The sequence below is a fragment of the Phocoena sinus genome, chromosome 19 (assembly GCF_008692025.1).
Source record: "Phocoena sinus isolate mPhoSin1 chromosome 19, mPhoSin1.pri, whole genome shotgun sequence".
Lineage (NCBI taxonomy): Eukaryota > Metazoa > Chordata > Mammalia > Artiodactyla > Phocoenidae > Phocoena > Phocoena sinus.
This window is the reverse complement of record NC_045781.1, coordinates 28,804,413-28,816,951: the sequence shown is the minus strand read 5'-3', so window position 1 is coordinate 28,816,951 and position 12,539 is coordinate 28,804,413. Positions and strand designations below refer to the sequence as shown.

The window sequence follows — 12,539 nt, the reverse complement described above, 5'->3', positions numbered from 1 at the left end:
CGTAACTGGTAAGAGGTACCGGAATTTTAAAAAAGTGTTGAATCCGACCTATTAACGTTTCTGGTAAGTCCTTAATCTGTGTTAATTTCATGCTATCGTACAGAGAATCCTAGAAGCACCATCCATCTCCTCTGTGAACAGGGCGGTCCTGTGTGTCATCCTATAGACTTTATTAGTAGCAAAAATGAAGCCAGGAGATGTCAAGGAGACAGGATTAGAAGGAGCAGAGAACCTCAGAATGGGATTTTCCCACTTGAGGACTGCGAGAGCAGTAGAAAATTAATTGGCCCCTATCCATACACAGTGCTTCATCGATTACCTGCAATCTTTTCTCATGCAAGTATGTAGAGTTGATTTATAAGGATTTACAGACTGTAATACTTTATCGTGTTAGTTAAGAACTCGGGCAGCAATCGACAGCAGAGGCCAGCATAAATGAAACCACGGACCAATTTACTAGAAGAAAGAATATTCTTTAACCAGTGCCTTTCCCACCGTTGTTACCTGGAGACAGGAACGGGATAAACCAAGGAGGACTATGACACGAGATCGCTGATGGGATGTGAACGAATCCCGTGGTTCAGTGACTGTCACTCTTCACCACGGAAAGAGACCTGTGGCAGTTTCATGAAGAGCAAAAGATCAAGGTTGGAAATCGCTTGGATTTTACAAACCGGTGATAGAAATACATAAATGAATACACACACATTTTATTTCCTAGAAGATCATTCCAAAGAATGTGCTGGGACTAGGGAAGAAAGTAGGCAGTTACAGGGACAAATGATAAACTTCTTGCAAAATAGTCTGCCCTATGTCTCGTGTCTCAACTAACAAAAGGGGACAGGGAAGGTAGCTTTAGGAAGAAAATGACTAAAGCTCGGGCGCGTGAGGAAGCTTTTCTTCCTCTGTGAACTGTTCTTTGTTCAAGTGCTACTGCACATTCAGCATGAAAGTTCATTAACACACAGCACACTGCTGCCCCGAACGCCTTATGTAATTATACCTGGAGTCTAATTAGGTAACTCTCCGCTCTTCCTTGTCTCAGTCACCCAAGCTACACTCTCTCAAAGTGTGGCTAGCATTCATTTAGGAAGGCTTGTGACATGCCTGTGAAATTGAAAAGTTGTCAGTTTGAACATGTTGGATACACTAACAGCCTAAATGAGCTTTCCCGCATGCCTTTCATGCAGAAAATGAAACCTTGTGAGTTTCATCTTGCTGGATTCCTTTGGATTTTCTTCTGGTGTTCCACAGATTCCAGAGCAGCATGCCAGGGAGAATTATACTTTATTGATGACAGAGTCAGGCCATCACTCATTGAGGTATTTGTGCTATTATTTATTTAACTTTCATAGGATGATATACTGTTAATATTAACTCAGCGCTGATGGAATTCTGAGAAATTAAAAACCTTTTTCCTTAGACTTTTTTGGAATTTTCCAAACATTTTACAATGAGGAAGCATTATCTTTATGCTCATAAAAATGTAGGGAGGAAAAGAAAAATTGGTAAAAGACTCCTCCACAAAATGATTCCATCCTTAATTTTCCCACAGTAATGTATGAATGACTACCATGTAATATACACAGCGTAACTTACTACTACAGGATCTTATTTCAGAATTTAAAACACTGTGTACAATAAAATGCTAACCTACAACAAAAGCTTTCATTTAGACTATCAAATTGAACAAATGTGCAAGCTATGTTGTAAATCCCCCCCAAATATGTACAACTCAGTCAAATAGGGTACAGATTTTAGTGACACATGACGTGGCAAGGGTTGTAATCAGTAAAGGTTAACAATAGATTACACTTATGTTTTTCTCTGACCACCATTTGTAAGTGACACCATAAATCACCCTAGAGATTTGTCACTTGGGCTTGGCACACCTCTGTTATCGGTAAAAATGACAAAGGGAACACCATGTGCTTAAATCTGTTGATCCCATGAACAGGAAGTTCACAGGAGCTGAATACCACCCCACTGTGTTCTGAAAATTGGTGGGAGGGGAGGGAGGAGTGGGGGGAGTGAGAAGCAGAAGTTAATTAGCTTCAATGCCTGGGTCCACTGCTACCATCAGCCATGCTACCCAACTGGTGGGCCAAGCCAAAGGGATCAGAGACAAGTCTTAACTACTGCCAAGTTCACACCCTGCCTGAAACGACTGTCAACTAATGATAGATTAGACATATCTGATTGCTCTATCAAAACATTCATCTCAAATCTTGATTAGTAAGCCTATTGAATTATGATTAATTCACAAGGGCGCTGCTGACAGATAAGATACTTTATCTGACAATGTGTACTAGTTGCTTTGCCTGAAGCAAAAAAAAAACCCAAAAAACAACAACAAAAAAACCCAACACAAAACAAAACACAAACTCCTGAGTTGCTAGTAAAATAAACAGTATCAAGTACAGCACATTGAGAAGGATGATGAGGCTACAGTGCACCTTTTAGTTTAATTAAGAGCTTGCTTGTGCGAACCTAGCCTTGATACAAAAACAGGAGGGGTTAAGGGAGAGACATACACTAGGAACAATATATTGCAAACAAGAGAACCCCAGAGCGCCCTCCTGCCTTTCCAGCAAGGAATGTGTAAGAGCTGGGAACTTGGGGTTGCTGCAGGAAGCGTCACCCTCAGTTTGGTGACCTCCCAGTTACTCAGGCCAGAGGCAGAGCAGAATTGGCCTGCCTTTGTCAACGTCCCCATCCAATTACTCTCCTTGTCTCTGGGATGAAGACAGCTGTGCACAGAAATATTCAGCAGACCTAAACTCTTGGGATTTTCAGAAGGTGCATGTTATTTTTTGTTATTGTTAGGAACTGAAATGATGAGGAGGAGGGAAAGAACTAGTACTTTTGTGTTTTGTTTTCTTAAGAAAAGGGGTTACAATGAGTGTTTTAAAATACTTTTCTTTCTTTTTCTTTTAGCTTTGTCTGAAGCAAGGAAACCCTCCATATGATATACATTAAACTGTGAGTTTAGTACTTAGTGACTAAATGACTCAGGAGAGACTATCACGGTATCTCTCATTCCGCTGCTCTCTCTCAACCCAGCTCATCCCAAACCCGAACCTAAACTATCCGTCCACTCCTGTCCATTCACAGCTTTGTCAATCCCCCCCATTCAGCTGTGGTTGTTGGGGGATGGGAGTTACACAGTAAGAGGATTCTAAGTACTCAAAATCTCGTGGAATTTTGGACGGTATCATTATCTTATCCCGACCTTATGATTTTCCCAGAAGCCTAACGTCCTATAATCATGTTTCTCTTTTGCCAGTATTAACCTTTCAGTGACTTCCTTCTTTTCTCTCTCACTCTCTCTCTCTCTCATAACTACCCTCTGTTAATCAATCGTGCACTGCAGATGGGGGGGGGCGGTCAAGGAAACCTACTTCCTCCTCGGATAGCCTCCAATGTCTCTACTCTTGGGGATGAAAGTGCTTTAAATGGAGTTAGAGTCTAGGAAAATCAATATATGATTACTGCAAAGATTCGTATTGATTGTCCTGTTGCATTGCAAAAAGGCCAAAGAAAAATGGCACGGCACGTTTGCCTTCAATTTCTACTCCACAGAGTTTGCTCTGAATGCTTGGGGCAAGAAGAAAATGTTGGAACTTTATTTGATGACCTAAAGTTTTCATCGCTCAATCCACTTACTCCTCTCTCTACCCGAGAAAACACGTCATTATAACTCTCTTGGCTTCCAGTCTATAACACTGGTGACATCAGGGACTCCCACGAGAGAGCTGAAGGGTGTCTACCCCCCACAAGAGGGCTGTGTCCGAAACTGCTGGTTCCCTTCCTATAGCACCCATGTATCAACAGGTGTGACTACGTGACGAACTTCTGACTAATGGCGTCTACGTGGAGGCTGCTGGGTAAGGGCTTCTGGGGAAGTTCCTTACACGGGGGGAAGGGGATGACTCCATTGCCAGACACATTTGCATTCCCCCCTTTCTTCCTTCTTCCAACCTGGAATGTAGATGAGACGTTAGGAGCTGGAGCAGTTCTCTTGTGACCATGAAGGAAACCTGAAAACAGAAGCCACTTCGAAACCCTGGTAGAGCAGAAAGACAGAAGGAACCACGAACATTGGTGATGTTGTGAAGCACCCACAGTGGCCCTAGTCTTTGTGGATTTCTCTCAAATGAAGGAAATATAAATCCCTATAAAGGCTGAAGACACTGTCTTTCAGGTCTGCAATATTTGCAGCCAAACGTGAGACGCTTCTACAAAATGCCTGATTATGTGAGTCCTCAGTGTCACAACGACTAATAAAAATGAGTTATGTTTATCTTTAGGGTTAATGTCACACGCAATGGCCACTGGGTGGTCCAGATACTTTATGGTGTCTGTAATCATTCAGTTGCTTTTCTAATCGTTAGGAAATATATAATTCCTATAGTTGAGGAAACACTATAGTGATACAGTCATTTATTTATTTATTTATTTATCGACTTGTTTGTTTATTTAAGATTTCAGCTAAGCCAGCACTGGATTTTTTTTTTAATTTATTATATATAAAGCACAGATTTACAAGTACAGTTTGATTTTGTTTGGCTGCACTGCCGGCTTGTGGGATCTTAGTTCCCCGGCCAGGGACTGAACCTGGGCGCCCCGGCAGTGAGAGCACAGAGTCCTAACCACTGGACCACCAGGGAATTCCCAGTAATACAGCCTTTTGAAAGTTCAGTCTATTTTTGTTATTTTTAGCTGTACAGCCTCCATTTCCCTTTCTTATTACCTCTAGTAACAGGACTCCAATTTTCTTTTGGGACATTGCTCCCCCACAGTAGTGGGCAGTCTTAGTGGGACTGCCATCAAGATACTCTGGCCTCCCCCAGCTGAGAAGCGAGTGCAAGATCCAGGCTGGGCCCCATCAGACTTTGATTCTTGAGTGGAGCAGAGCTTATTCCTTCCTGATAAGTGTACATGCTTTCCTCCTGCCCGGATCCTAGGAGCTGCACTGCTTCCTCTCCTGTCCGAGCTGTTTTTCATGGGTATTGTAAACCACCCCATAGCCTTTCATAAAGAGAACCTCTCCCTCCTGCCTTTTTTTTTTTTTTTTTTTTTTGGCTTAAGTTAGCCAGTATTTGTTCCTGTTGCTTGCCACCAAAGAATTCTAACTCAGAAGCTATCATCAGAAGGGAACTATGAGGCAGCCACTTTCCTTTTGTTTAAAAGAAGGTCTCAGGAAAGTAATTTCCAGCCCCTGCCTGGGGAAGGGAATGCCCAGCCGAGGGCAGAGTCTGCCCAGGGACTCCAGGGTCACACAGGGCAAACTGCTCTGACTCCTTGCTTCAGAAGGCGCTGTACTCAAGTCTCAACAGATGCAGCATATTTGCTACAACAAAATCATCCCACGAAATAATAAAATTTGTTCGGGTTTTTCTGTGAATAAATTTGAAATCTATTTTCCAAAATTAAGGGACCCAGGAAACCAGTTCTTTGTCTTACTGAAAAACCCACAGATACCTGACATCATTTAATGCAGAGCCCAATACCTAAAAGTAGGGAATCTGTGTTCTTACTGAATATAAGAATTGCAGAATGAACACATCTAACCCTAAGGCTTCAAGGCCCATTTAGAGAGCTCTGGAATAAGAGGTATTTTATTATTATAAATTAAGAGAGGGAGCTTCAAAAGCCTCTGCTTTATAGACGGCATACTCATTACTACAGAGTTCTTCTTAATGGCTAAAGTGCCTAAGTGATTTAAATTTTTCATTGAATACGGATAGAAGTTGCTGATTACGGAGTTTACTGACTACTTAAGCGCCAGTGGACTACCACAACGTTTCCTTTAAAAACTGCAGCTTAAATAGAAGGTGATATTAAATTAGGAGAAAAGCGTAATTTTAGTAATATAATAGTAATACTGATAAAAGGCAACCTTTAGTTGCTTCCTGTTCCAAAAACTTTACATATGTAAAGCAATATATACTCATAATAATCCGTGACGTAAGTACTACTATGATCTCCTCTATTCAGATGGGGAATAATGAGGTTCAGGTGAGGCAGAGAGGTTAAGTAACTTGCCCAATGTCATTTAGTCTGTACACGGAAGAACCAGGATAAATCTCAACACTGCTGTGATGAAACTGTATATTCCTCCTACACTGCAGGTGGTGACGTAAAATACGGTAACTAGTCCAGGAAGCAATCTGGTCATGTAAGGCAAAAAGCCATACACATGTTTATACCTTTTACTCAGTAAGTACACTTCTAATAATATATTCCAGGGAAACAATCTAAATGAAGAAAACACCTGAAGAGATTTTTATTGCAGCATTATTCATAAGAGTGAAACTAAGGAGAAGTAACCCAACTTTTCAATAATGGGAACTGCTTAAATAAAATACACTATTGAAACTTAATGGATTATTATCATCATTAAAATGCATAACTATTAAATTATAAAACAACATGGGAAACACTGGTGTTAAACAAAAAAGCAGAAAACAAAATTATACATATTCAACGACGACACCTATATTCAACATTGTATTCATATGGCCCATGGCTGGAAATTAACTTCAAAATGAAAATGGTTGCATTAGGACAGTGGGACTGTGGCTAAATGCTCCCCACGCCACCCTCGGGTTTTTCTCTCTCATTTTTAAAATCTCAAGAAGGGTGAAAAATGACGCAGGAAAAATGCTTTCAAGAAAGGAAGAGAAATGGCACCAGGCTTCCACTGCCCCCGGATGCTTCTGGATCTCGACTGGGAAAGTCTATCGTCACCCCTTCACCGTAGATTAACTAGAAAGCTCCGAAGGAAGGGAAGCTTAGCCACGCAAGGCTCTTTATCCAGTCAAGGTAAATGAAGTTCGGCTGGCCAGGAGAATAAATAAGATTAGTTATGGGCTCCAGGTCATCCACTCATGGAGGTCAGCGAGTGTGAGGTTATTATCCTTGGTAGAAAAGCAGCAAAATAGCATTAAGGAATAAATTAATGAAAAAGGTAGAAGATTATTTGAACTAAAGCCCTAATCAGTTTAGAGATTTCACTCAACTGCTCTACTGGCCATCAGTCAAGCTCACACAACAAATGTGCTTGTTCTCTTAAGTAATTCCGGGAGATCTCCCTTTCTTGCTTCAAAGACATCCAATCTAAGGAAAGTCATGAATAAAGTGACGCCACGTTGCTGTTACACCTCATACAAAACCCACCGAAGCATTAAGGTGCATTCTACTAAAATAGTAAAGCAGACTATTTATACTAGACACATAATTGCTTAGTCCTATTTGGCCTCTGATTCCAAATAGAACATCATTCTATACCCATTCAGAAACACTGAATTCACCAATGGGCAAACTGCATATTTTATTAAATAAACACAAACTGGGAGATAATGACATACATTTGTTTTCATTACAAGGAGTAATGCAATATTTCTCCAAGGCTTACTGCATTAGCATTTCTTGCCACGTTTCAAATGCCTTTGAACTTTCTGAAAAGCTACATCTGTTAGCTCCCGTGTATACAGCCAAAAGTTACCAAGTGAATTAAGTTTTAATATAAATTGCTTTGTTCACTATTAAGATTGATGTTGGACACACTGTACTGTAAGTTGCAAAGTGCAATTACAATTCGTTGCAATTATCTGTGGTTGTTAATAGCACAAGATAGCATGTCACTTTCTACGGAGTGTATAATTTATCACTTGTGTGTTTTTTTTCTTCATGAACTCTTGTGGTATTCCAAATGTATAATCTTGTTGTATTTATTTCCCAGCGGTCCAACAAAATGCACAGCAAGTGCTGACTAGAACAAACTAAAAAGCACTGCTATTGACAAGCCGTCACTTGAGCGGTAATGAACATTCTGCCTCTACTTTCACCTCAACCAACCGGCAGCTTTAATTTATGATAAAGCAAAGGAGAGGCAACCTCCAGGTTTATTATACCCTCAGTGCTGTTTCAAATAAAGTAATTAGAAGGTCAAGAGACAGGTCTGGAAAGCCAAATATAAATGCAACCCTTCTGTACCGACACTGGAAAAAAAAAAAAAGAAAAAAGCCTAGTGTGTTCAAAGAACGTTTTATCCATCTTTCTTCTCCAGAGAGGGGCAAGTCAAATTTTTTTTTTTTCCAGTACTACCGTAACCAATCAGAAACAGTGGCAACGCCTTTCTTTCACTCTCTAATTTGCTCCATATGGACGACGGGCAGCACACCTAAGAGATACTGTCCTTAGGAGAATGTGATGAACTAGTCCCCCAAAACTGTTCTGAACTATAAACTTAGGACAGGTGATTTGTTTTTATTTTATTTTTTAATAAAGAAAAATTCAGTAGGTGAATGATGGAAAGGTTCTGGAGAAACCCTAATCATGTAACAAGAGCCCTCCCTTCTCCCCAAGAAAACTTTAAATCTATTTAAACTATAAAATCTATTTTAAAAACCTTTTGCTTAAAATTTTTTCTTGAAAAAAGCATCTGAGGGAAAGGAGTTGACTTGGGGAAAAAATTACCCTTTCAATATATTTTGTTATCAGCGATGGAAAAAACAATTATAATAAACTAGCATGCTGTTTCTAACGGATTGTCTGTTATTCTTCATTTCCAAGGCTCCTAATTTTACATACGTTGTAATCTGTTTGCCAACCTCTCTCTGCCTTTTTGTCTCCTATACAACAATGACACCACGCTAAAAAAAAAACGAACAAGGCTGTGAAACCCAATGGACCTAGACTTTATATCCAGTCTACCTTCTGGGGAGTAAGTCAGAAAATTTTAAGGACCACATTCTCCCTTCTAAGCCAGCTGCCTTCAAACATTTTCATCCAAGGATCACTTTAGTGAGAGACGAAGTCCCAGGAATCTATGCCATCTCTCTCCATTAGCCTACAGTTTCAAACCCTTTTCCTGGCCCCTAAATGAAGGGAAGGGGAAGGGAGGAGGAGAGAAGAGGAGAAAGGGAAGAGGGGAAGGAAGTACCAAGGGCAGGAGGGAGAGAAGGAGACTAAACCAGAACTCGACCAGTTTCTGCACAGGTAGCTCTAGGACGGTTACCAAATGATACACATCATTCTTGGTGTCATAACCTATAAAAACGCTAATAGCTACTTGAAGGCTATCACATTCATCTTGATCCACCTCTTCTGGGGGACTGTGGAGCATACGCTCCCAAAGCCTTTTTGAAATAGCATTTCGTTGCGTCATTTTTGCTTCAAGTACTTTATCACTGTCTGTCCAAGCAGTTGGTATAATTACACCTGATTATGTAAGTGGTGGAAATGTATGTAATCTCATAGTTAGAACATGTAATTATGTTGTAAAAATCCTTATGAAACTGTAAAACAAAAAGCACACAAGAATAGTAGGTGGGGTTTCTTTTCCTTTTCTTTTTCTTTTTTTTTTTTTTTGATCCCCACTCAGAAAAACAACTGAAGCAATGACTCCATCACGGTGTGGTAGGAAATGAGTAACTCTGGGGCCCTCATCTACCTGGGTGAAGGAATAGGGAGCTTTGATCCAGGATCACCTTGATATCCCTGAGGCCAAACAGTATTTGCAAGTCAGGCACTAATATAGAGACAACATCTGTACCATATGACCAACTGTCTATATGAAATGCAAAATAGTACATTTTCTGAGACATACAGCATCTAGGCTGGTTTCTTCAACCCAGGAACATGGTTTTTTTGTTTGTTTTTTCTGTTGTTGCTTAAACATTTTTTTTTCTTATTTATTTTACACTAAAATATAATGTTCCTAAATAATCTGTACCATTAGTGGGGAAATAGGTGTAGAAATAAACTAGATTCTTTTCAAAATACTCTTTGAGGCAGGAATTTCAGTCATTTTCTGCAAGGAGATAAAACAAGAAGTATGTGACTGAGCTGAACTCCTCAATCCCCCTCTTCTACCCTGGTCTTTCCCTGGAGGTGCTAATGAGGAGTGAAGCGTTCACCATGCCGGGCTGTGCAGTGGAATCAGATGCACAGAGCCTGAGAGATTCACCCTGGACAGCAAGGTTTGTTTCATCAGGCTGTAAACCTTCAGTGTCAGCAGAAACCCTGACTATGGCGTTACTAGATGTCAAATCTCTACCAAACAGGAAGTTCTCCAATTTCTACCTCTTCCCCATAGGAGACCTCGGCCCCAAAGGTATATAAAAATAGAGGAGTTCCCGGTTTCTGTCTTAGGGGCTCAGCGCTGACGTCGGTTTTTAGGAGAATGTAAAGGAAACACATCACCGTACACGAGGACTTTACAAGTACTGCCCAGTACGGGGCAAAGCCCAGTACCTGCATAAATTTTGCATATATCCATTAAATACGTGAACTGTTACTAAAGAATTTCAAATGGTTCTGAGAGCGTGCCAGAGACTGAAAAAAGAAAAGCATGGCATCTGTGGGAGGTACTGTTGGTTGCCTCCTCAGCAACCATTTCCTTCTTGCTCCTTGCTAACAGAACTTCTATTTTATTCAACATTCAGAGCAAATGGACTCCAATGCCAGGAGGAAGTCTCGGTTAATAAGCCAATCACGGTGTTTCCACTTCCCTTGCCAGTCTTTGGTTTAGGAGGAGACATGTGACCAAGATCTGGACTATGAGACCAGAGGGAAGGTCAATTGGGAGTTCCTTCGAAGCATTTTCGCACTCTGGAGAAGGAGACACTAGAAGGGTTGATGTCTTTCCATTGCTGTTGCCTCTACATCTGGATGTGATGCCTGGAGCAGCTGCAGCCATTTGAAACACAAAGGAAGCCAGCATAAGGGTAAAGGTTCCAGTGGCAGAACTTAGAAGGCATTCAGTGACATCATTGGGCCTATGATCATATCAACCTACAGCTGTCCTACTTCTGAACTTCCTGTAATGTGAGATAATAATCACCCTTGTTTCAGCCAACTTGAGTCAGAGCACAATTTGATACTGTACCCATTTGACCATTATGGAAGGCTAGCATTTATATTCTTAGTTTAGCTACAAGCATAACAACACATCTGAATTTAAATCTCATTCATGAAAACTAAATTGGTATCTGCATACATTACTGGTGGGGTTTTTTAAATTGGTATAATCCTCTTGGAGAGCCAGTTTGTCAATATGTATCAAGAGTTATAAAGAAGCTTATAAATTTTGATCCAGTATTTCACTTTGGGCAATTTATCTCAGGGAAATAATCCAAAACATGGAGACATATATACTCTATATTTGACAGGGTATTATGCCTCCATTAAAAATGATGATGAAAACTGTTAGTAAAGTGAAAAATAATTATGACAAGTGAAAAAAAGAGACGATAATAACAGTAAAACAACAATGCTCAACATGCGTGTAGGTTTAAGAGCTCAACATGTGTGTCAGAAAAAAATGGTTACAGAGTGGTGTCATGGTGGGAGATTATGGGTGAGTTATTTTTTGCCTGTTCTTTTGTTTCCAAATTTCCTAAATAGAAAAAATATATATATTTGAAATTTCCACCCTGCATTATTCAGCTGCTTAGTACAATTTGTGGGCTCCGCTGATTGAAAATGTCTGGAGTGGGAGACTGGGTTAGCCTGGGGACAAGGCTTGAGGCTGATGCGGAAGGCTCATTAGCACCAGGATTTCTTCACAACTAGTTGGATTTTTTTCCTCTAAATTCTGACTTTTCTTTCTCTTTCTTTCCTTTTTTTTTTTTTTTTAAAGAGATGATTATTCCATGATTTGGGTAGGGGAATAATAATAGTTAACAAGTATGGGATGGTGAGCTAACACACCATCACTGAAAGAAGCCCATTGGGGAAAATTCCTATTTCTAAATAAGAGGAAGGAAATGCCAACTGCTTTGATTCGAGGGTTCTGCTTCAGAATAAATTTGCTCAGAAGCACAGAGGGGTACAAGGTGGGGACTGCGAGGTATTAGGGCATTAAAAAAAATTAAAAAATAAAAGCAGGGACACAGATGCTTCTTCTAGTTCTAAGCTAACAACAGCACTATCGACAGACTCCCAAAGAGGCGCACGATATTCCACGTAATTTAGAGGGATTGTTGGCATCAGAGGGACCAGAAATGTCCTGTAGATTAACTGCTGACTTCATTGCTAATGACTGCCCAATTTCTTTAGACTAATTGGTGCAATCTACATTTTTTGCAGCAAAGACGAAGTATCAACTTGATTTGGTGTCGATAAAAAATTGATGGATGCTTCTGACTGCTACTTCTCAACAATACACGGATTATTACTACCATAATTACCATAAATGACAAAACACGGGCAAGTGGTGATTACAAGTCTAATTCTATCTTGAGGTTTTAATGGCATAAACCACTCAGGCTTTACACTCATGATTTACTGCATCATCAAAATCCCTGAAAGGATTACTCTTGGGTGAATGCCACTCATTATCTTACCAATAATGCATTGCTCGGGCCCAACATGAAACAAATAATCGAGACTGAGTTCTTGGAAAAGCCCTTTTAAAATATTTAAATCTCTAGTTTTAGAAGGAGGCATGTACCTGCCAAAATCTTTCTCTTCATTTTTGGATGTTAGCGTTGTATTTTGCTCTGACATGTACAGAGGCTGGGTATCTC

At 40.2% G+C, this 12,539-nt stretch overlaps 1 protein-coding gene across 5 annotated transcripts in view; it reads right to left on the bottom strand.

The window, feature by feature from the left end:
• FTO (FTO alpha-ketoglutarate dependent dioxygenase) overlaps positions 1–12,539 on the bottom strand; it is a 377,562-nt gene that overhangs the window by 72,407 nt on the left and 292,616 nt on the right. The window contains exon 9 of one of the 5 annotated variants that reach the window (XM_032612143.1): positions 2,876–10,698. The exons of the other annotated variants lie outside the window; for them this stretch is intronic. Within the exon in view, the coding sequence (XP_032468034.1) occupies positions 10,671–10,698 (28 nt within the window). The 3' untranslated portion in view covers positions 2,876–10,670. Of the gene's footprint in view, positions 1–2,875; positions 10,699–12,539 lie in introns of those variants that run through there. 5 annotated transcript variants of the gene reach the window in all.